The sequence below is a fragment of the Cebidichthys violaceus genome, unplaced genomic scaffold (assembly GCF_023349555.1).
Source record: "Cebidichthys violaceus isolate CVI_PGR_0920_01 unplaced genomic scaffold, fCebVio1.0.p SCAF_12, whole genome shotgun sequence".
Classification (NCBI taxonomy): domain Eukaryota; kingdom Metazoa; phylum Chordata; class Actinopteri; order Perciformes; family Stichaeidae; genus Cebidichthys; species Cebidichthys violaceus.
Window position 1 is genome coordinate 13,043,539 of NW_027176285.1, and position 24,673 is coordinate 13,068,211.

Genomic DNA, 24,673 nt, shown 5'->3' on the forward strand with positions numbered 1-24,673 from the left:
CGTCGGTACGGCAACTTCGATCATGCAGCTAATGATTGCTTTCATCAGCGACTAATCTGCAAATTATTTGTATGATTAACCAATCAATCTATTAGTATATGAAAGCGCCCAAATATTGTCAAACGCCGATCACAACCTTGTCGAGCAAAATCTCTCATTGGAGACGCTGGAATTTATTTATTTTTTACAATTTTTGCTTGAAATATGACAAATAATGAATTTATTATCGAAATTGTTGATTATTTTTCTGTGAATCGATTAATTGTTTCAGCTCTACATTAACTTTAATGATCATTTTAGATATTTCCACTAGTTTTTGTCAAATTATGTAATTTGTATGTTTCTGTAAACGTTGTGTTCATCAGCTCAATAACAATATATACCACTCAACACACAGCTATAGGAAGAAATCTCCAGTTTTATGATACATTCCTTAATGAAATACACTGTGTCCTTTAAACTAGGGAGCAATCACCCATACCACCGTTTGTACTCTCGTGTTATGTTCAGGTCACATTGGGAAATATGAGCTTTGTACTGGGAAAACATTAACATCTTGGTGGTAACTGTGCTTGAAGTATGTTGGAAATGGTTTTTGCTAACCTCAACATGTCCCTCCTCCTTTCTTACACTGCGTGAGGATGTTTACATAAACCAATAACACAGTCTTAAAGGGCCGGCTCACAGTCTGTCAAGTCTGTCTTAAAACAAAAGGCCATGTGCCCGTATGAGCAGTGAAACAGGTCTTATGTGATTCTTATGTAAGTGGGAAAAAATCCAGAGTCCTTGTTTGGTGCCAAAGGCAATATATTTAAGTTTATCTGAAGCTAAATGAGGCTTCAAGAGGAGTGATTTGTCTTTTTAGTCCAAATGTCCTTTTGAAAAACAGTGAAGTTATCCTTTAAATAATATCTATATATATATATATATATATATATATATATATATATATATATATATATATATATATATATATATTATACAATCTAGATATCTTATATATATTAACTGTACATTCATGGCTGTGAGAGGATATTGATAATAATCATAATAATAACTTTATTAATGTAGCACCTTTCAAAACAAAGTGACAAAGTGTTTCACAATAAAACCACAGAAGCAAATGAGATCCAGAACTAAAACTAAATAAAAAAACAAGTAAAAGTGAGTCTTTAGAAGAGATGATTCTGATATTGTTTTTGTCACTCGCAGACGCCTCTCAGCAGGAATATTACAAGGTGAGTCAGGGATTGTCTGCGCTCATCCTCCCTGTGAGGGATTAGGCCATGTGCTAGTCAGATTTACCCTTATGCAACAAAAGAAACTCGGAGAGGTTACCGGCCGGGGGTTTTGAGGGGGTTTGCCGGCTCCGACCTGCAGCAGTCAGCTGCTTTTATTGGGTGCTTTCATTTCATTTGTTGGGTTTGACCGATCTCCAGGGGTTTCTGGGTTTGAAGCTCTACTCCAGCGCGGTGATGTGAGAGGCCTGGCATGCCGCTCGTGTTCATGCTCCCCCCCCCCGCCCCCCCCCCCCCCCCCCCCCCCCCCCCCCCCCCCCGCCCCTTTTTCCTCCTCCTTATCTGCCCTGCCAAATAACATCGCACCAGGGAATCTGTGGCAGCGTGCAGGCAGGTGGAGGGACCAGGGGGGCTTTATTAAAAAGCCTTCTAAGACCCTTAAACTGCTCCCCCAAAGTTGTTCCTCCAAGCCGCCTTCTGCCGGATCCGTGACCTAAACCCCCGCCTCCCTCCTCCAGATGAAACGAGAGAGAGAGAGAGAGAGAGAGAGAGAGAGATAAAATGCTCTGCGGGAGAGAGTTATATATAGTGAGTTTTTCCTTGACATTTACTGTTACTGCCTCACAGCCCTGGAGAGTTTCAAACTCTCCAGATACCCCCCTTCCTTTCCCCCTACAGCCTATCCAGTGATTCATGTGTTGCACTCATTACACAGATAAGTGACGGTACAGTAACACACACGTGTTGTATGTTTAGAGTTTTTATGTCTTGTTGAAACAGCCAAACGTTTTGTCATTCTGCTACTTTAACCTTTTAGTACCCACTGTTGTTTCCTGCACACGTCACATGAATATGAGCGTGTTATAAGAGCCAAAGGTATTAGTCAATTAATCAATTAGTAGATCAGCAGAAAGTTAATTAATTATTTTTTTATAGCAAAAGTACCGACAAAAAACTTTTTTTTGTCTTCTACGGTACAAGAAGTGAATATGTGTTGATTTAAAGACAAACAATATGTCAACTTGGCCCCTAAAAGATGAAATGAGAAGATAATTATCATCAGATTACCCACATAGTAAACAAGCGAAAGCTTCAAAGCGTTCATGCAGTTCAACAACGTAATAAATCGTTGAACACAGAGGTCTAACGAGCCAAAGGGGGGGGGCTGAGTGTTGAAGGGTTAACAGCTTGATTTATATCTAAAGCCTCAAAGCTTGTACAGTTTGATACAATATGATACAGTATGTGTCTTATGAAAAACTCATGTGGACTTTTATTATATAGTTCAGCCTGTAAGATCCTTCTTGACTAAATAAACAGCTTTCACTAAGGTTTACTGAGTCTCTATTAAGCTCAAGTCAACATGCTGCTTGTTTTATACAATAAACTCCAAAAGTAGTTAGGTTTTTGTTTGTGGTGTTTTTGCATTAAAAATACGATTTATTTATTAATCTCTATGGACAGATATCTGTATATGAGCGTATAATCTGTGGGCAAAGGGACGAGATCTACGTATCAAGAGAGTTTCCGTTTGTAGTCCCAGTAGCATTGACCAATCACGTCTGAGCAGGCTTTGGTTGAATTCAGCTCAACAGTCAGTGCGGAGAGAAAAAGAGGCAGAAATGCATTCTGGGAACCCACCGGCTATCTGCCTTTAGCTTTTTAAAAAAAATTATCAAACTTAATTTTCGTGTCTCAAGTTGCTAATCGGACTGTAAACAATGACTCATTGAAGAGGAGGTCTTGGTCCCGATCAGGGTCTGATATCAGGATCAGGATCAGGATCCGGATCCGTCCCCGTGTTGTTGTCTTCTCGCTTCACCGAAACCACCGAATTATTGCCCCCAAAAGGCTTAATCGTCATCAGACCAACAGATAAAAACAGATAAAATCATACTTTTATAAGTTGTTCATATTGTGTACAAAGCGTCCTGTAGTGTGTGTGTGTTACTCTGATACGCTCTCACACACATGAAATCCTCAAAGCCCTGTTTGGCCCGATGACACCTCTCTGTGTTTGGGAACCTCCCGCCGTTAGATGGCATCTGGCCTCGGTGTGCAAACACGGCGGAGTAACCTCCGACTTCTGAAAGTGTGAGTCGGCTCTCAGCAGCCGTCAGAGAGACTGGACGGCGTTTTATACAAACCATGAACCGTGTTGTTTGTGTAGCTAAACACATTTACACTGCAGCTCAAAAGTGACGTCTTTCCTTCAAAAATGACTTTTTTAACAGAGACAAAGACGCCGCCAGTTGATTGTGTGAACATACTTTCATTAGTGTACTTTTAACAGGGAGTACCGTGTCTCAGACAGACATGGTGGCGTTTAAATGTGTACATCAGTTGGTGGTATTAAGACCCCCCCCCCCCCCCCCTCGTGCTGCTGTGTGTGGAATTTCACACGTTGGCACCATGGTTACACAAAGCGGTGCCACGGTTACGCAAGCCAGCACGGGATCAAAGACTGTGGACTTTCACAAGCACTCACCAATACTAGCTCATTTTCTCCTCCTCTTCTTCTTCTTCGTCTTCTTCTTCGCCTTCGTCTTCTTCTTCTCCTCCTACGTCTTCTTCTTCGTCTCCTCCTACGTCTTCTTCTTTGTCTCCTCCTACGTCTTCTTCTTCGTCTCCTCCTACGTCTTCTTCTGTCTCCTCCTACGTCTTCTTCTTCGTCTCCTCCTACGTCTTCTTCTTCGTCTCCTCCTACGTCTTCTTCTCCTTCTTCTCCTACGTCTTCTCCTTCTTCTCCTACATCTTCTTATTCTTCTTCTTCTCCCACATCTTCTTCTCCTGTCTTCTTCTACTTCTTCTCCTCCTACGTCTTCTTCTCGTACGTCTTCTTCTTCTCCTACATCTTCTTCTCCTTCTTCTCCTACGTTTTCTTCTCCTTCTTCTCCTACGTCTTCTCCTTCTTCCCCTCCTACGTCTTCTCCTTCTTCTCCTACGTCTTCTTCTTCTTCTCCTACGTCTTCTCCTTCTTCTTCTCCTACGTCTTCTTCTCCTTCTTCTCCTACGTCTTCTCCTTCTCCTACGTCTTCTTCTCCTTCTTCCCCTACGTCTTCTCCTTCTTCTTCTCCTACGTCTTCTCCTTCTCCTACGTTTTCTTCTTCTTCTACGTCTTCTTCTTCTCCTACGTCTCCTTCTTCTTCTACGTCTTCTTCTTCTCCTACGTCTTCTTCTCCTACGTCTTCTTCTTCTGCTGTTCTCACCTGTTCTTTTCTGTACTCCAGTCCGTCCTATCTCCAGGTGTAGAGCACTGAATTCATTGAAATACTGTCTTCCTGATTTTAAGAATATACAGCACTCGAATTTCAATCATGATTTTGGCTTCCAAATGTAATTATTTTAATTTTAATTTATGTTATGAAAAAAAAGATAATTGACACAAAACGATCATTCTGTTTCACAATGACGCCCGAAAACTGAGCGCTGGGCATCGGCCGATTATGGAGCACCAATCTGATTCTAGTGTTTAATTAATAAGCATCTCTTCAAACACACCAAACTCGTCTTGGAGTCTCTCTTATTCTTTTTGGGTGTGACTCTTTTTGTCGTGTCATCACCATTTATATCTACACTGACTGATTTACATTTTTAAAGCTTAACGTACTAGAGCACGACATTGTTAACAAGAGCACATGGGTCTCTTTGTGTTGCTCTCAAATTGCACCACATTGATGCATTCAACCTCAAAATTTATGCTACAAAATGTTCTTTCTAAATGAATGATGTTCCAGAAGTCCAGTGAGGAATCCTGTTAAATAATCACAATGTCAATTTTGACAAAAGTATGATGATTTTTGCGATAATGAGCATCCCCACTATACAGTATTCTCTCTCTCTCTCTCTCTCTCTCTCTCTCTCTCTCTCTCTCTCTCTCTCTCTCTCTCTCTCTCTCTCTCTCTCTCTCTCTCCACCTCTGTCACTCTATCCTTTGTTGTCCTTAGAGGGAGTCAGGAGGTGATGCTGCTGTGAGGCAGAGCTCAGTACTGTGGCTTCTGGCTGCAGCCCAGGTGTGTGTGTGTGTGTGTGTGTGTGTGTGTGTGTGTGTGTGTGTGTGTGTGTGTGTGTGTGTGTGTGTGTGTGTGTGTGTGCCAAAGGTGGCTGGTGTGTTCGTGGTCGAAACACAGTGTGGGATCAAAAACAAGAGTCTGCAGGCTTTGTGTCTGTCGGTGTGAAAAACATCTCTCGGTTGTGAATTACGTGCCGCTCAGTGTTTTTATTTTTTATTGGTGGAATGACTCTTATTAACTGGGAGAAGACGATACCATGACGTTAGCATAATGTGGTCTGTTTAGCCCAGGTGTTCTTCATTAACTCTCTCTATCGAGGGTTATGTTGAGGGCTGGAGTCTTTCCCAGCATGCAATGAGCAAAAAAAAGCTGCCAGCCTATCGGAGGGGGAAACAAGCAGATGGATGGAGCAGACTTACAGTTATGGACAGTTCCCAGTCTTCAAATCCCCTGAGCATGTCATGTGACTGTGGGAGGAAATCCACTCATACTCAGGGAGAAGATACAACCTGTAATACTGTTATTTCTTATTTTGTTCTTTTTAAATGTGTTTATTCATCTTGTGAGTTGCTGTGTTTTTTGAGGTTTTGCAGTACTGTGTTATTCAGGCCCATAAATGTCAGTAGCCCTGTGTATGTTACAGCTGGAGTCTGGTTCTTGGATGTGTGCTTCTCTGGAGAATGTCCTGTCTGAGTAGTAAATGTAGTGAGGACCTGCTAACATAGATATCCTATAATTATCACCGTAGCAGCAGCGGCGCCATCTCACCCGGCCATCCGTTCCTTCCTCTGCCTCCTCAGGTCCTGCTGGTGTTCGCCAAGGAGGACAGCCAAAGCGATGCCTTCTGGTGGGCCTGCGACCGCGCCGGGTTCAGGTGTAACATCGCGCGGACGGCCGAGTCTGCCGTCGAGTGTTTCCTGGACAAGCACCACGAGATTATAGTCGTTGATGGACGCCACTCGCGCTACTTTGAGCCCGAAGCTGTATGCCGGTGAGCCGTGTGTGTGTGTGTGTGTGTGTGTGTGTGTGTGTGTGTGTGTGTGTGTGTGTGTGTGTGTGTGTGTGTGTGTGTGTGTGTGTGTGTGTCTGCTGTCGCTGCTTCTGTGTGGTTGTTTCTCATTTGTTAAAGTTTGGATAGAGTCAGGCTAGCAGTTTCCCCCAGGAGTCAAACCTCCCGTTTTAAAAAGGGAAGCCGATGCTTCATGTGTTAAAGCTGCATTCTCTCTAGTGTCCATCAGGGGGCGACTCCTCTGGTTGTATAGAAGTCTAGTCTAAAATGACTCTACTTCTCTCTTGATTTATTTCCTCAGTAAACATTGTAAACATGAGTTTATGGTCTCAATCTCTAGTTTCAAGTCTTCTTCAATACAGCATGATGTTCATTTAGTACATTATGGTTCATTTAGAGTCAAACAGACCATAAAGCAGGGTAGGATTTAGGGGCGGGACTACACAGTGATTGACAGGTTGCTACCATGTCATTTTCTGTGTTTTCGACCAGACACAATTTCTCTTAATAATCTTTTCTCTTAAAGCACTAATTCACTTTGTGACTTTTCCTTTTAAAACATAACAGCACAAAGTTATTTCTGTAAATTCTCTATTTATTACCAAAGCATCTATCAGTAATACAGTTAAAAATGAAGGAGCCCCAGTGCTCCCAGTGGGAGGAGGTTAGTCTGGAGCTTTGTTTAAGCGTCACATTGCAGAAGAAGTTTCTCTGGAACAGGCTTCTTTTCTGTTGCTGTTTGCAACACGCATGTTTGACATTAAACATTAAAGCAAAGAGTTTTAAAAAGGCCAAAAGGTTCAGATCATTTCTTATAACAAAGAGCATGACATCCTTCACTTCAGTCAAAAACAATCAGTGAGGTTTCTACCTAAAACTAATAATAAACAAGAAAGTTCCAGTCTCAATGCAGCTGAACCGTAAACAGCTGCAGCGGAGGGCTTGTTGGCACCACCTGGTGTTCACTGGAGGTACTACGGGCTTCTATCCAGCTGAATCTACACTCTCTGATTCACTGTAGTCTGATACAGCTGCTGCTCTAACTGTGGCTCAGCTCACTGTTCTGCTCTGAGAAGAAGAAGAAGAAGAAGAAGAAGAAGAAGAAGAAGCAGCAGCGGTGGACGCTGGATGTCACAATTCACAAGTGGCCATTTGAAGTAGAGTGGCACTTGAGTGAGTCTGAACTGGTGAGTTAGTTAGTCGACGGTAAAGCTGGACGGCAGCCCAGAGGAGCAGAGAGTAGTGCACATGCAGGAATCTTTCTTTCTTTCTTTTCCATTTTATTTTCTGCCCTCTTTCCAGAAACCTCTCTTTGGTTGCAGAATAACCTCGATCCTTCCTCGATCCTGTCAGGAGTTAGTTTGAGCCCTAAGATTTATGCAGGAGGAAGTGTATTCAACCAGATATTTTAAAACTTTAAATGTTTCCTCCTCTTCCCTGACTCCGTGAAGGATATTAGATGACATAAAAATCATAACCAATCTCTGATTATTGCAAATAACTACTAAACAAAGCTGGATATTCTTCTTCTGCTTGTTGACTGTGTGTCCCGTTGTTCTGTTAATTCTGTGGATCTTCTATTCACGTTTAAACATCCTTGAGTTTGAGTTTTATTTTACTTACAAAGCCCTTCACAACCCCAGCCCCTTCATACCTTTCTGAATATTGTTATTGCTTTTATTGTTTCTGTTTTCATCATGTTAAGTGCCTTTGAGTACCTTTTTTAAAGCGCTATACAAAATACATGTATTATTATTATTTAGCTAAGAACTACTTCTGCATTTATTCCTGCAGACTTCTGGGCTGTAGCTTATTGTTAGGAACAGTTTTCTCGTCATCTGCTCCTCCTCCTCTCCTCCTCTCCTCCTCCTCCTCCATCTCTTGTCTCTACTTTCCCCGTACGTCCTGCCAGCGGCGTGGCTTTGTGGTCCGAAAAAACCTCTGAAGCTCATGTTGTGTTTGGTGTTCCTGAGTAAAGCACAGAAATGTTCCGTTCCCTCTTTTGTGGCGATGACATCATCACCCCCAAATTCTGCCCTCGCGTTTGTCCTGCACCTGAGTCCGAGCAGCGTCTCATGAACCCCTATTGACGTTTAATCCGCTTTTTTCTTTTTTAACTCCAGGTTGATCCGTGCAACGAAGCCCTCCGAAAACACAGTTATTCTGGCTGTTGTGCCGCAAAAGTGAGTTTGATTTTACCTTTTGAAGACTTTAACGCCCTCTGTGCTGTAGGTGCTTTGTGCAGTTATGCCTCAAAGTCCCTAAAAATGTTGCTTCAAAGCAACAAAGCAATGCAAACTAAAAAACCTCCTCCATATTTACCGGTTGTCTTGATGTTGGGTGTGCTTGTTTTCCTTACCTTCTTTGGGATTTAAAGGGATAAAGAGAGATGTTTGCCAGGTCACAGATCAAATGAATGATTTGTAATTTATATGTTATTTGATAGTAATATTCACACTGTTTCAAATAAACCAATGTGATTATATTCCCCCTCTTTGTTAAGCAAGAATTATGCAAAAAAGACTAAAATCTCAGGCTTTTAAGTGTTGTTTGTTTCTGGTTGCAGCTGCTAATGATTCTTTTCTTGTCGTTGTGCAGACCGGCTGACCAGGACGAGCCATCTGTCCTTCCTCTCCTCTGTGCCGGATTCAACAGAGTACGTGCCACCGCTCGCCTTTCACTTGTGAATGTGTGTTTACAGCAGACTGCAAAGTATCACATCCTGGTTTCCAGTAGATGATTTTCATCGAGCGTCTAGAACAGCAGCACGTTGAAGGAGGCACTTATCGTCAGCGGCGTTTGATGGTGTGAATGTGACTTATAAGGACTGAGTAAATCCTGACTCATTTGATATTTCTCTCTCTCTCTCTCTCTCTCTCTCTCTCTCTCTCTCTCTCTCTCTCTCTCTCTCTCTCTCTCTCTCACCCCCACCCCCACCCCCACCCCACCCCTCCAAACGCCGCTTAACCTCGTTGGGCCTCCAGAGGTTTGTGGAGAACAGCAGTGTGTCGGTCTGCTATAATGAGCTCATACAGATTGAGCACGGAGAGGTGCGCTGCCAGTTCAAACTCAGGTACGGCAGAGGAAAAACAAAAAAACACCTTACTCATAGTCATATTAGTGGTCATATGCATGCATGCACAGACACATTAGAAGGTGGAGGTGTTGGTACTGGAGTTGCTAATCCTGAGATGCATGCGGCTTTATTGATCCGCAGGGCTTGTAACTCCGTCTTCACGGCTTTGGAGCACTGTCAAGAGGCTGTGGAGATCACCAGCGAGGACCACATAATACAGGTGATGCACATACATGTACATACAGGCACATAGAGGCAGAGTCAGAAGGAGCTACAGTACATCTGTTGGATACAATACTGAATACCTTCCGTCTTCCCCAGCCTGTCAGAGGATGTACATATATTTTTAGAAAGTCTTGGGAAAATAGCATTTTGACAGAAATACATACTTTGACCAACATTATCATTTTTAGATTTTAAGACAAACGGAAAAACACTGGGTTGCTATAGAAAATAAATACATAAGGGACCCGTCAAACAATGGAGCGCTGTGGTTAGTTGGATTCATTCACTGCTGGTTTGGTCTTTCCATAGAATTTGTCATCAATAAGAAAACATTACTAGACTTTAACGCTACGTTTTCCTGGTTTGGTCCCAGTACGTGAACCCAGCGTTTGAGCAGATGATGGGCTATCACAAGGGGGAGTTGATCGGGAAGGAGCTGACCGAACTCCCCAAGAGCGACAAGAACAGAGCCGACCTGCTGGACACCATCAACACCTGTATCAAAAAAGGAAAGGTGAGTCTCGCGCATCCTTCCATCTACTCATCTGTGAAACGACGCCACGCTGTATCGCCGCCTGACTGCTTTGCTCGTGTCTGAAAGGAGTGGCAGGGCATTTACTACGCCAGGAAGAAGTCGGGCGACAGCGTACAGCAGCATGTGAAGATAACGCCCGTCGTCGGTCAAGGAGGGTAAGCAAAGATTAACCAGCCCAAAGTGCTCACGGGGCGTTTCTAAGAAGTCTGAATTACTGACGGAGTCTTTTCTCGCTTCCAACAGGAAAATTCGACATTTCGTGGCCATCAAGAGACCTCACCTTGACAACAATAATCAGGCGAGTCATGTGATGACCTAATGTGAGACACAGATGAGTGGCCTGTTTCCATTCTTTTCATTTTTGGTAATGATGAAATGCAGGGTTTCATGAAAATATCGAGTATCGCGATATTATGATTTTTATTTTGCTTCTCAAATTATTTTCTACGTCTTTATTTCAAAGTAGTAGATTTCATGAACGTATCTGTATATTTATATGACCATCATTATTACAAAGTTTTATTTATTTTTAGTGTTATAATGTTACATGAGACTTGACTTGCAAATGCAGGTCACACTATTGTAATTGCATAAAGTAGATGTTTAGTTACGCTCTAATAATATCTGGAGGCCTCCTGAGAGCAGAAGAGGTTCTCACAACAACTCATGCAAGACCTTTGACCACAAGAGTGGAAAACAAGATCGTCATCTTTGACACATTCAGGTACCCGAGGCTGAGATGTAAATCCTTCTCTGCATGTACTCATCCAGCCCAAAATTCACAGTTTTGAAATCTTAAACCAAAATGCTGATTTTCAGGCTCAAATGATAAATCCTTAGTTTAGGAGCTACTAAATTAAATTTACAAAAGCTTTATACTTTCTAAACCCATTTTTTTTTTTTACGATTACAGTGGGGAATATTTAAATGTCAGTCCATCAGCGGTCCTAATGCCACAGCACAGCTTGGCCCAATCAAGCCTGCCGGGGAAACGAATGATTGAGTCTCAAACCGGGTTGCAAAACTTCTGCTGGCAGTTAGTGTTACATAAATACTTCAAATGAACTGCAGGGCTGCGAGTGTCAGATTGAAAGACTTCCAACGGGATACGCAGCCTCACAGGCGTCCAGCTCCGTTGAGCGGCGGCACACCTCTGAAAGCAGGTGTGCCGCCGCTCTCCAGCTGGTGTTTTCGGGCCAATAGCGTCATACTACGCTAAGCTACGGCTAAGCACCAGGATCCCCCGCTAAGGCCCACGAGGGCCAAGCAGCCAGGCGCCGGGGCTATTTATACCCACGGGCAAAGCTGCACAGAGACCAGCTTTGGCTCGTTGCTCTCTTTCATCGTGTGGACACAAGGTGAGTCAGCCGCTGGCGTCCGCCTGCCAAAAGCCCAAATGGCATTCATTCCTGCTTTGGGATTGGGAATCCTTCGACATGGCAGCGGCTGATCCCGTCCTCGTGCAGCGTCAAACTGGACGGTTTTATCAGGGGGGTGTCCCCCCTTATTTAGGCATTCTCATCACACATTATATGATGCAAAGTGGGAACAAAAGTTAGTATTTGATGACATTTTAAACTAAATCATCCGCGAGTCGTGTGATAGAGACACTATTGTCCATTAGACGACCCAAGGCCGCAGAGGTCCTTTCAGGATAACCCTGATCTGATACCGTATCCCTGCTGAGGACATTTTCCTCTGAGCACTTAAAACCTCACATTATTCCTCTTCTATTCCCACCCAGACGTTTGGCTGCGGACCACGGTTTCCATTTCATGGTGTTGTTTGGTTAGCAGTGTTTGTCTAAGCACTCCAGACTTACGGCAGGTTTACGGTCACTTTTGTTTGTCTTTCTCCTTCAATTAAAGGGGCCGTCGTAATCTCAACTATTTCCCAGCTTCAGTCAAGTTAATTCAATATGTTTTAGTTTTTTTTCTGTTTGTGCTTCGCAGCCCAAGAAGCCCATTAAGACGTAGCCAGCGAAAAAAAAAAAATCTGGCAACCTTGTATGTCATTAGAAGTGTTTATACTGTCTTAATCCTATTTACTCAACATGGGACGCACTGGAGACCTGAGAGCAAGCGACTTCAATTTAAAGTCAAAAGAGAAATGGAGTGACGTGGAGGGAAAAAATGAAAATGCAATTGACAAACATATCAGGGACCCCCCTGCTCTGTATCAACATATTTTTTGGGGATTTCCGTGTACAAATAAGAACAAATTGTGTGTGCACATAAATGTGCACAGTCAGCAAGATGTAACGGTGCAGGTGAGTCACCGGGTGAGGGAAATCTTCTCTAGCCGGATTAAACCGGCTCTACTTATCCATACCTGCATGACCTCAGCGTGACTAACAGGATGTACTGTACCGATTGACACCTGCATGAAAATATGTTATTGCAAACATGGTGGAACATGGTGCTGTGCACTGAAGTTCACAGTTCACAAATGTTTTTAAAGTAGTTTTTTTAACATTTGTTAGACGAGGCGCCCGTGAACACTTCAAACTATTGTGTTTCTTTTTTTTTTTACGCCTGAACAGTTTGTTGAGGTGAGACAAAAAGATACCTTCAAAGTATCAGGAAACATCGGCGCCGGCTCACGTTAAGGGTTTAATCAACAGAAGCGATTCCTTGCCAGCGTTGTTGATTTCAAGGAACGGGAAATCAGGCCGCTTATGTTCCTCACAGCGACGCCGAACCGGCCCGTGACTCTTGGTCGTCGTCCAAAACCTTCGACTTTAACCGGCTGCTGATCTCTCTGTCTGTCAGGTTCACAAGTTCAACAAGGAGGAGCGATGCAGCGGGGAACATTCCCAGTCAGGTAACTTCACCACGAGACACTTTAATGTTGACAGAGTCTCTTCATTGGACAGGTAGATTCTTTTTTTATTTTTCTGAAAAATACAGTAGCCCTGTGACACAAACTGGGGCAAGATGAAGTGAAACAGAGCGCTGAGAATCACCTATATATCAATATCAACCCGTCTCTCCACCAGTCCAAACATGCTGTACACTTAATGCCCATTACTTCCCTCTACAGAGTGCCATTCTCTACGTCACCGGGACAGGAGGAAAGATTCAATCGACGCCAGGTCGCTCAGCTCTCGCGGCAGTGACGGTAAGACCGTTCAAAATGCCTTATCTTTATTATTTTAACCTCTCTGTAGGAAAGGTTCCCTGCCTGTCTGCTCTGTGTGTGTGTGTGCACTGGTAGTTCCTCAAACACGCTCACTTGTGGCCCCTTAAGAGTAGCAAGTGAGGAGTCAGTAGTCAATCAACGGCACTATCAATCTGCAACTATGAGAGGTCCTTGAGCATGCACACCAAAAAATATAACGCAAGTTTGGTGAAGCAGTGTGAGAGATTAGCCGCGGACAGACACAGCGATGCACACACACATACACACACACATGCACACACACACGCATCTCATTATCTCCCGGCTTGAGATAATAATAAAGTAGAGGAGTGAAAGCAGGAGCACAAAGGGAGAGAGAGAGGAGGTGAGTCAGACTAAAGAGAGACGTCGTGGGCCGATGACAACACGAACCTCCCTCCTCATCTCACGTTGACTCTGCTGCTGTTTCCTGCGTCTCAGCCGAGTGCTCCTCCGTCTGCTCCTCCGTCTGCTCCTTCAATCAAGCCACTTCTCTGTCTTCTCGTCCTCCATTACCTTTTATATTAACATTTGCTCTACGTACTTTCTTTTGAAACATTTGCTTTACATCTTTTGACGAGGCCCTGTGATCTATTTCTGTGTATTACAGTATTAATGACATTAATTATCATAGACTAGAGGGGCTGGCGATCAATGAGTCACACAATCATTGTTCTTCTTTTTTTTTTTAATTGCAGCTCCCAGTTTACAGAATCGAAGATATTCCTCCGTCGCCAGGATTCACTCCATGACTATCGAGGCTCCCATCACAAAGGTACGCTGCTTTCAGCGTTCAGTCGTCCTGCACAACGACAACAAAAAAACATTGGATGAAATATTTTTATTTTCTTAGTTAATTTGGCAATAAATAGAACAATAAACTAACATTCTGCATGTCTTCTTCTCTATTAAAGACTATTTTTAATGCCTTTTTCATGGAAGAGATATGTAAAACTTAAAAAAATTAAACATTCTCTCCGACTTTTTGGTGCTCTAAAGTGTTTTTTGGGGATGAATTCTCTATTGCATCACCTCCAGTGATCAGAGGGAGGTTTCTCAATATCTACAACTGTTGTTGTGCTTAAATCAGGTTTTGTTTCATCATTATTAGCAGCGTAAGCAGCCTAAATTTACTGAATTCGCTGCCGTATTTTCAATGAAAACATCTTGAAAATCTTCAAAATGTCTGAGAAAGCGTATTGATATAATAATTTAACAAATATACAATGGAATAACATCAGTTGTATGAATCAAAAAATGAGGTAGTAGATCTTTTCTGTGGAGATGGTTACTTTCAGAACACTTCAGGAAAGGTCAACCATTCTAATTGACTCCTAGTCTCTAATTAGGAAGTCACATTTGGCAGCGTGTTCAGGAATTAAAAGTTCAAGCTATGTTCCAAAAAACGATAACAAAAGAGTATTCAACTTCATTTAATCAAAATGATTTGCGGTAAAAAAACAAACGTCCCGTTGTTTCTGCATTATGCCCCCCCCCCCCCCCCCCCTGTCCTACTGCAGGTCCTGTGATGCTCTTGTGTGTTCGAGCAGCAGCTTTTTTTAGCCGTTGTGCCTCAGACAACATTTTCTCCAGCGTCACATGAACACATGCCCAAAGAAAGAAGCACTGTGTTTTATAGCATGTCTATCAGAGGGCTCTATGTCCATGCATGTAGTGTCTGTTCTGCAGCAGAAATGCAGATTTTGAATTGTTCCTCTTTCCCAGGTAATAAACATCATCAACGCGGCCCAGGAGAGCAGTCCGGTAACGGTGGCCGAGGCTCTGGATCGAGTGTTGGAGATCCTGAGAACCACGGAGCTCTACTCGCCTCAGCTCGCCTCCAAAGACGACGACCCCCACACCAACGACCTGGTCGGGGGGCTCATGAGTGTAAGAGGATGGTGCAGATTACTTAGTGTAGGCTTTTGAGTTCATTCATAAGTATACATGCCTGAAACTCTTTATAAGGAGAAGTTCGGAGTACTTTTTTAATCGCATTGTAAAAATGTTGTGACCTCATGCGTCTGAAATTGAACATGCATTCTTGTTGGAGTAAGACGTTTTTGGCTTCCAAAATCGAATCTGTGTTTTTTTCGGAGTGCCAACGGAGTCTTTGTTTATTTATTTTTTTCTGAATTTTGTTGAATAAGACCAACTATGAAGGGAGTAACCGCACGCAGATGTTAGTCGTTCTGCAAACGGGGTTTATTGTAAGTTTTCAGATCCATCCGTCGACTGCAGAAACAAATACCAAATTAAACTGAATCTACTTTTTTTCTACTTTTTTTGTCTACAAATAAAAATGGATCTACTAACAAGTATTGTCTATGTCTCCAAAAACCGGATATATCTTCGTCCTTTGAGCCACAGAGCTCCGTTAAAAACACATCAATGAGGTTTACTGTTCCTTCATCACCATGAACACACGCTGTGTTTAATTCTGACTCAATCGCACATATAAATACTCACTAGAACACCAAATATGTGTTCATCGGCAGCAGAAAATAAAATTGGCTTGGGGCTGAGAGACACGGACAAACACATTGTTGGTTTTTACACAATAAATAAAGAGAATAACACATGTCCTGTTTTCCCATTACTTAAGATTTGTGTTTTGCAGATTTAAAGAGTAAATGGAGTCAAAGCTTTTGATGAACCAAAGAACAATCAATGTTTTCCTACAGTGAATTAACCCGTTTCTTATCTTTGTTTTTCTCTCCAGGATGGGCTGCGGAGACTCTCTGGGAATGAATATGTCTTCTGCAAAAGTACGTTTTAGAGAACCAGTGAATTATCAGTGATATTGATCTAATTCAATATAATAACCTCTTAAAGGCCCTGCACACCCACAGCACTTTCCGCTCATAGTGCAACTGATATACTCTCACAATACGTGAATGGGAACATAACACTAGTGCGACTAGTGGCCAGTGACTTCCAGAGAGCCAGGCTAGCTGTTTCCCCCTGCTTCCAGTCTTTATGCTAAGCTAAGCTAATCGACACGTATATGAGAGTGGCATCGATCTTCTCATCTAACTCTCTGCAAGCTGTCCAGATGCATCGGCAGCGCTCTGATGTTGACCTACTGGCTCACTCTCTAAAAGATAACCAAGAGTGTTAATGTTCACCAGTTAAGAATAGAGAAGGAGTACAGGCGTTTCAGCCTGCGGCCGCCATTATCACAGAGGTTATGTAACCTAATCTGCTGCCTTGAGATGAATCTAATGAATAAATATTATTCATTTAGTGGTTACTGTCGTGATGAATGTTTTTTTTCAAGAGTGTGAATGCTTCCATCGGAGTTCATTGCGTAACCCCATTACAAAGATTAAAGTCACAAGAGCACTTAACTGAGAGAATAATCTAAATCAAGAGTCTGTTTTTCCAGAAATGATCTCCTCTTTCATTAAAATGGAAACGGTATGCTTATCTCAGAGCTGCAGCGACTTCTGCTCTCATACGATTCTTTAAACAATCTTATCACGCACCATCTCTCTGCAAAGTGAGACGCTCTGCCGGCACGTGTATATAGATATTAGAGATGTTACAGAGCCAAGATTAGCACAGCCATTCGTTATTCACTCGTCAAATCCCTCACAGCTCCCTCTCGGTTTGCCCCTTTTATGGTCAAATCACCTTAAACTGTGTGTGTGTGTGTGTGTGTGTGTGTGTGTGTGTGTGTGTGTGTGTGTGTGTGTGTCTGTGTCTGTGTCTGTGTGTCTGTGTGTGTGTGTGTGTCTGTGTTCACGCGTCTGTCTATCTGCTAGATATGAGCCAGAGCCAGCTGGCCATCCCAGTCACTCTGAATGACGTCCCACCGCCCATCGCCGAGATGCTGAACGATGAGGAGTGCTGGGAGTTCAACATCCTGGAGCTGGAGGCGGCGACACACAAGAGGTAAGACGACGGTGGACACTGAAAAAGTGGAGAAAGACAAATGATTAGGTTCAGAGAGGGCGGTATATTGCTGGTTGTATAATACTCATTTTATTGAGTTGAGCACTTCAGCGGTTACTTAATTACACTTCTTTTACATCCTCAAAATTAGCAGGTGGTATCGCCCTACCTAGCCAGTCTTTATGCTAAGCTAAGCTAAGCTTCTACTGGCTGCTTCATATTTAACGTACAGACATGAGACGGGTATTGATCTTCTTATCAAACTCTTTGGCAAGAAATCAAATTGCACCCATCAGAAAGTCTACTTTTCTCATTTTTCGAAACCACAGCAAACCCACTTGATGATAATTAATGATGCAATTGATTCAGGCAGAGGATAAAGACATTCAACAATTATACATGTGCTAAAACCTATGAGGATGCAGAAAGAAGGGATAACAAAGATACCCGGATGAGGCAAAAAAAAAAGAGCAGGACACAGAAGTGGTGGGTGACGTCTTTTGTGCGGATCCTCTGCAGACCGCTGACTTACCTCGGGCTGAAGATCTTCGCGAGTTTCGGCGTGTGCGACTTCCTGAACTGCTCGGACGCCACGCTGCGCTCCTGGCTGCAGCTCATCGAGGCCAGCTACCACTCCTCCAACTCCTACCACAACTCCACGCATGCCGCGGACGTGCTGCACGCGACTGCCTACTTCCTCCGCAAAGAGAGAGTCAAGGTACCACCTGCACCACCTTATATATAAAATATATAATATTAGGTGTATTCATTTAAGGCTACATTTTATTAGCCATTTTAACTGAAACTCAAATCATACCAAGGCATATGGAATACAGTACAAAAGAGGCGTCGTCCTCATGTCACACAAATACAGTATGTTTGAATGTCGGCCAAGATGGTAAAGTTTTTGCAGGCTGCTGTTGATTTAGACATAAAAAAGAAAGAAAAAAATAATATTCCCGACAGGAATTCTGTGCTAATTCGCTATTGAACCTACTTTATTGACACTGTCATCCGAAACAGAGCTCTAAAAACCGGTCAACCTTTCTTAATGTCAGAGTATAAAAGGCGTCTCATGGTTTATGGTAATCCATCGTACAGCTTCATTTGTTAACAGTGACGGTGTTTGTGCAGTGCAGTAGTGACATCCCTCTGTGTCTCTGCTGTTTCATTCAGACCAGTCTGGACCAGCTGGATGAGGTGGCTGCTCTGATAGCGGCCACGGTGCACGACGTGGACCACCCGGGCAGGACCAACTCCTTCTTGTGTAACGCCGGGAGCGAACTGGCGATCCTCTACAACGACACGGCCGTGCTGGAGAGCCACCACGCCGCCCTCGCCTTCCAGCTCACTGTCCGGGACAGCAAGAGCAACATCTTCAAGAACACGGACAGGTCGGTGGTTGTGTCACATTGTCATCCTTGTATTCGTATGAGACGCGTCCAGATCTTTACTTTATCCTCTCCGCCCCTTCACCGCTGACAGGAATCAGTTTCGAACACTGCGACAGGCAATCATAGACATGGTGCTGGCTACAGAGATGACCAGACACTTTGAGCACGTCAGCAAGTTTGTCAACAGCATCAACAAGCCGATGGCTGCCATAGAGGAGACCAGCATGAGTGTAAGTGTGCTTAGAAAAGTCGTGTCGAAACAAAATCATAAAAAAGTCATAGTATAGCATGTTGACTAAAGTCCCGTATAGTGCAGATGCATGATGTGTTCCGTGTCTCTCCTACAGAGCGTGAACAGCGACTGTGAGGGTCAGGCCAACATCAGGAACTCTCCAGAGAACCGTCTGCTGATAAAGAGGATGTTGATCAAGTGTGCAGATGTGGCAAACCCCTGCAGACCGCTCGAGCTCTGCATCGAGTGGGCTGGACGGATCTCTGAGGAGTACTTTGCTCAGGTGTGGGAGAGCGGCACTAATGCGGCACAGTTTAATAGAAGGATGCATTTAAAAAAAGCTGAGAACATGAGGTGCATCTATAAAGGGAGGCAATTCCAGCATCTACCTTTTTGCATGGTCTCATTTATGGCCTCTCACATTCCTAGCTGCAGGTTCTGCTGGAGTGTGCGAGTGCTTCATTTGTGATCTCTTATGTGTTCGCCCTGCAGACGGATGAGGAGAAGAGACAAGGGCTGCCGGTGGTGATGCCGGTGTTTGACAGGAACACCTGCAGCGTTCCCAAATCTCAGATCTCCTTCATAGACTATTTCATCACTGACATGTTTGACGCCTGGGATGGTAAGACTATGTCTTCTTCTGTGCGTGTGGAGGCTCGGACTGTATTTCTGTCTTTTCCCCACTTCAATTCCAAGTAGGCTAGATAGTTCCTAAAGTAGAGCCCTGTATATAGATTCACTATGGAGCCTGATTGTGTGGCCACAAGTCATTAGTTTGAGTCACACACTTCACAAGCTTAAATGTTTAAAGGACTTAAGTACGTAAAATAATTGATCCTCACCTGCTTTTTACTCTGGTTGTTTGTCTGGTCTTGAGTCCACTTATGATTAACATTGTTTGCACTTTTCTTTGTTGAAAATGTAAAACGTTGGACGTGTAAACAGCTGTGGGTGTGCTAAAACTTGACTTTGATTATCGTCTCAAGCAGGTTTTTTCTGTGGTTAGTGAATTTACGTAGCTCCTCCAAAGTTAGGTGGAGAGGTGGAGCATGAAAGTTCATTCTGGACTTTGAAAAATGAAATAAATCTGGAGTTGTAAATTCCACTTGCAAGCTCTTTTGGGTGCTTTCAGCTCAAGTAAAAGCTACTAAATAAGACCTCTTGTTCCAGCCTGGTACGGTTCTGATTTGTTCAGCTATTCAAAAGAAAATCAATGAAACAAATGGACTACCAGGATGAAACAGAACCTCATACATTGAGTTCCTTACCCCTGCCCTCCTTCACTTCCCCCCGGCGATTTCTTAATTTCTCTCGGCAGATTGCAAGGATAGCAAATCACAGGAAAAGGGAGCGCACGGTGCTTATCTGCTCCCCATTCCCACTGAATTTCCCTTTTAGTTTAGTCTCCCCAAGAGGGAAGCTTGTTTACTGTCAACGCAGCTCTGATGTCACGGAAAGATTCCAAATGCCAGCGGGACGGAGAGAGAAACAGCGGGGGGGGGGGGGGTTGGGAAAAAGTAGTAGAGGGGATGGGGGTTCACGATCACTCGGTTAATGGAGAGGAAGAGCAGTCGAGCTGAATTTCTAGCTCCACATAAACACACGCATGCAGCGGCCGCTTTCGATTCACCGGGGTCACGGTTAGTTCCAGAGAGGCATTGTGGGTCATCAACGAGCCGGAAACGAGGTCGTAAACAACAAAACACTACGGGGAGAAACGCAGACAGACCGATTCACCCCATGAGTCCTTTTAATGTGGGAGAAAACATCGCAGAGTGTACATAACATTAACCCCTGTACATGAACCAACCACACACACACACACACACACATCTTCCTAACGGCTCGTGTGGAATGAAAACAGGAAGTGTCTGGTGGCAGGTGTTGGCGTGTCAGCTTGTGTTTATGTCTGAAGCTTTAAAGCAGAGTTGCCCTTGTTTTTGTGTTCAAATGTGTTGCACTGAGAGAGTTAATTGGTGGCTGTAATTGTCCCTGCGGTTCATGAAGAGACCCCCTTCATGGTGTGACGTAAGAGATGCTGGTCAAACATGCATGTGTGCAGAGAAGGTTCAGCAGAGATTAGTGTGAGGCTTCAGACGCCTGTTACTCAAATCAAGAGGTTTCCTAAGTTACAATCATTTTGGTACAAACGTGGAGAGCTGAGAGGATTAGTCCATGGAAGAAAATGAAACGGGAACCATTGCTAATACTTTAAGTTATGTTTTTTTTGCAAACATAGTTGCAGCTTCTCAGTTTGATTATTGAAATAATTTGGGCTTTTGGACTGTTTGTTTTACATTTCAGAAACATAAACTTTATCGATTTAAATGGGCAATTTAAAATGTAGTAAAAGATAGACTACTCTATAAGCAGCAAATCTACATTTTACAGTAAAAGAAAGTATTAAACATGAATTCTAAAGAAGTAAAACTCTACTTTAGCAGAACTTTAAACACATTTTTGAAAGAACAAGGGCTTTACGAAGAGGAGGAATTATTACAGCACATGTGGTCGTGTTATTATCAGATCTGTGCCCATGTTTGTTTGTTTGTTTGCTCTTCAACCCACCTGAACTTCTCTGTGCCCCCCCCCCCCCCTCAGCCTTCGCCAGCCTGCCTGGTCTCATGGAACACCTGTCGGAGAACTACAAGTACTGGAAGGGCTTGGACGAGATGAAGTGCAAGAGCCTGCGTCCTCCACCTCCTTCTTGACCTCCTCCTCCTCGCCTCCTTCACTCTGAGCAGGGTGGGACAGCGAATGCAGCCCAGGAACAATTAGTCTCTTCAGCGGTGGTTCGACTGAAGAGACTGATCGCTGTCGAGCAGACATCACTGACCGACGACGCGCTGAGACGCCGTTTTTGGATTCTCAAATCGCAGCCTCTTTTCTTGCGTGGTTCTCGGCGGAGGCGGCGTTCTGCCAATCGGAGAACAGGTTGTCGTTTGAGGGGCCCCCGTGGACTCCTTGGCCCCGCGCTGAGTGACACCTCCGTGAAGCTGTGAGGACCTCGCGGATCACCTGACAATCTGTACCATACAGTGTAACACACCACAAACCTGCACTTTACCTAATCAAGACATTTTCATTCCCAGCATCCTCTTGCTGTTTTTAGTTTTTTAGTTTTTGCTTTTCACAGTTTTTAATCTTCGTCAAAAAAAAATCTTTTCACTCCACGTCTGGTGAATGAGACGGTGACCAAAGCTAGAGGCACTCATGCGTGTTGCTCAGCTAGAATAACTCATTCATTACGAGCTGTGATAGGATCCGCAGTATGAGGGACACTTTGACTTGTGCCTCCCTGTCGGCCGGAGAACCTGCCGGAAAAAGATTTAAGAATCGGGAGCTCTAGAGACCGTTAGCCGTGGTCCAATCAGACGGAGAGAACCGGCCACGCACACAGGGTTTAACGTCCAGCCTCGTTTACAGAGCGGACGTCTGGATGCTGGATCTAAAGATCATGTAGCTACGTGACGGCATCGTTGTCCTTTCTTTAACATCTCTGTCAGAACAGAATTGCACTGTGTCACCGGGTTCATCTGCGATGCACTCACCAAGTAATATCAGAATGTCAGATGTTACACACACACACACACACACACACACACACACACACACACACACACACATAGCTTTGTGACACTAACTGTAGACGTTTGCACCCAAATGAGAGGAAGAAACGAGTATAAGCTCTTTGTTCGTGGAGCTGCACTGACTGTTGCACGGTGCACACGTCCTGCAGAGGCCCACGCAGCGCTAACGTCAAAGTAGCGAGCAGCCGTGTTGGACCTCACAGGGACCTGTTTGGACCCAGCTTGTAAAATTAAAAAAAATTTAAAAAAACAGCAGCTTCTAACACTAATCAGCTCCGGGTACTCGCATGGTTTTTGTTCGACCGATTTACTGTTTCTCAAAAAACCTGCAACTGCAGTTTCACCTCGCAGTCATTCGCCTCTGTTTTGGGGGGGAAGCCCAGTCCTGCACGTGATGTTCAGATTTTTTGGATTCATGAGAAATGAGACAAAAGGCCTTCAGGTCATGAGGTCTGCGTGATGCGTCTGCCCTCTGGTGGCTACGTGAGGGCGCTGCAGTAGTGCTACATCAGGTCAGTTATTGCCCCGCTGTGACTGGGAATAGAGATTACAATGATTCGGCTTTAATATCTGAGGGTTGGACCAGTATTACCTCTTAGTTCACGCATCTTTCAGAGCACTTTTATTCCATTTGAACACATGAAGGCTCAAGAGAAAGTATTGGAAAGCACTATTGTTTGCAGCACAGTGAAACCTTTATTATTTTATAAAGAAAATTGGTTTAAATCTACATATAACCTTAAACTATCTGAGCTGCTTTGGTAGAATTGTGAGAAGTCATTATTAAAGTTACCGGCTCTAGTCCCGAGATGTTTCCTCCAGGAAACGCACATTACAGAACATGAACCAAAGGCACGGAGCGCTCTATACTGGTGCCTTATTCTTTGGTCATCTTTACGCAAACAGAAGTATTTTGGGTTGAAATAGTTCCTCTCCTCTAAAGAAAAGCCATACATGTTTTAGATATTTCAAATCTATATAAATGACCTCGGACATTGTTGCTTTATGGTCTGCGCTGCAGCTTTGAGTCGACTCGGGGAGTCGGCGTTAATAGTTCTGTCACGACATTTGATCTGTTCTGTTTTGTCTTTAAACTAAATTTTACTGGTTTTAATTGCGAGGAAGCTGAATCAGGGGAAGTTGGATCAGATGTGAGTTCCACTATTGGTTTATCAGTAGTTCACTTTAGAAGAGACAGAGCTGGTCGCGTCCACGTTCAACGTATTCATAACGATATGAAGTAATTTAATTGATGACCAAGGTCTTAATCAACGCCTTAATCGTGTCATGTCTCAGTGTTTAGCTCTGCTATTGTTGCAATACACTGTAAAAGAAAACAACTACCTGCTGTTCTTGTAAATACTCACCAAATGTATCATTTTTTGCATTTTAAATAATTTGCTTTGTTTGTTTGATTCCCAAAATGTATACATATTTTTTTTACAGTGACTTGACAGTGTGGCTCCGCCCCTCACCGCTCGTGAGGAGAACATTTTTGCTAGTCGGTATCGAAGATTGAATGATTTCAGATTCACGCGCCTTTTCTTCCCGCGAGATGACGGCCGGTCCACTGAGGCAGAACCAGACTGTAGAACTGCTCGTTACGTAATAAGCCTTCATCACTTAGTGATCCCCTCTTCCTCTCTGACACTGGCTGTGTGCCAACCCTGCGTTGTTTTATAAAACGGAACAATAATCAGTGTTCTATACGGTTCAAATTATTTTTCAAAGAACAAACACAATCATGAAGTGTTATGTGTGTCTTGAGCGATTTTACTGCCACATGAACAGTAGTGTAAAAAGCTTTCCATCAAGTGTTTGCAGAGTTTCCGGTAAACGATGTCTCATTTTAATGTTCGTCAAACGCAGACATGTATCGTGAGAGACGATTAAAGCGCTCTTTACATTTTGAAGTTGTTCCCTTGAATGGCAGCGAATAAGTTCAAGGAGTAGTTTGACATTTTGGGATATACAAAAAAAAAAAAAGTAGTTTCAGAAGATCAACAGCTGTCATGTGTGTCCGGTAAATATGAGACTACGAGCAGGACGTGGATAACAGGCGGGGCTCTGTCCCTCGTTTAGAAACGTCCTCCAGACCCTCTGAAGCTCACCAAGTGAAACTTTATGTTCTGTTCAACCGGAAGCATGAAGACCACAGACGGAGGGTCGGGCTGCACCGTCATCACCCACACAAAGTAAATCATTAGTTTGAATAAAGTGATTCATTGTGTTAAATGAGTTTGTCTTTTATCCAATAAACTTTAATGAATAGAACTCGTCACTGCTGCCTCCCTCTGTGTGCAGA

General features: G+C 43.5%; 1 protein-coding gene across 2 annotated transcripts in view; it reads left to right on the forward strand.

The window, feature by feature from the left end:
• The window catches only part of pde8b (phosphodiesterase 8B), a 35,593-nt gene extending 10,951 nt beyond the window's left edge, over positions 1 to 24,642 (forward strand). For both annotated transcript variants that reach the window (XM_068706506.1, XM_068706507.1), the window contains exons 3-22: positions 6,052 to 6,242; positions 8,384 to 8,443; positions 8,859 to 8,916; positions 9,245 to 9,333; positions 9,478 to 9,556; positions 9,935 to 10,075; positions 10,163 to 10,251; positions 10,340 to 10,394; positions 12,868 to 12,919; positions 13,139 to 13,216; positions 13,954 to 14,030; positions 14,981 to 15,145; positions 15,978 to 16,023; positions 17,023 to 17,152; positions 17,672 to 17,870; positions 18,329 to 18,546; positions 18,638 to 18,776; positions 18,894 to 19,061; positions 19,271 to 19,400; positions 21,380 to 24,642. In XM_068706506.1, coding sequence (XP_068562607.1) covers positions 6,052 to 6,242; positions 8,384 to 8,443; positions 8,859 to 8,916; positions 9,245 to 9,333; positions 9,478 to 9,556; positions 9,935 to 10,075; positions 10,163 to 10,251; positions 10,340 to 10,394; positions 12,868 to 12,919; positions 13,139 to 13,216; positions 13,954 to 14,030; positions 14,981 to 15,145; positions 15,978 to 16,023; positions 17,023 to 17,152; positions 17,672 to 17,870; positions 18,329 to 18,546; positions 18,638 to 18,776; positions 18,894 to 19,061; positions 19,271 to 19,400; positions 21,380 to 21,489 — 2,274 coding nt within the window. In that variant the 3' untranslated portion in view covers positions 21,490 to 24,642. The remainder of the gene's footprint in view (positions 1 to 6,051; positions 6,243 to 8,383; positions 8,444 to 8,858; positions 8,917 to 9,244; positions 9,334 to 9,477; positions 9,557 to 9,934; positions 10,076 to 10,162; positions 10,252 to 10,339; positions 10,395 to 12,867; positions 12,920 to 13,138; positions 13,217 to 13,953; positions 14,031 to 14,980; positions 15,146 to 15,977; positions 16,024 to 17,022; positions 17,153 to 17,671; positions 17,871 to 18,328; positions 18,547 to 18,637; positions 18,777 to 18,893; positions 19,062 to 19,270; positions 19,401 to 21,379) is intronic.
• Positions 24,643 to 24,673: the final 31 nt, after the last annotated feature.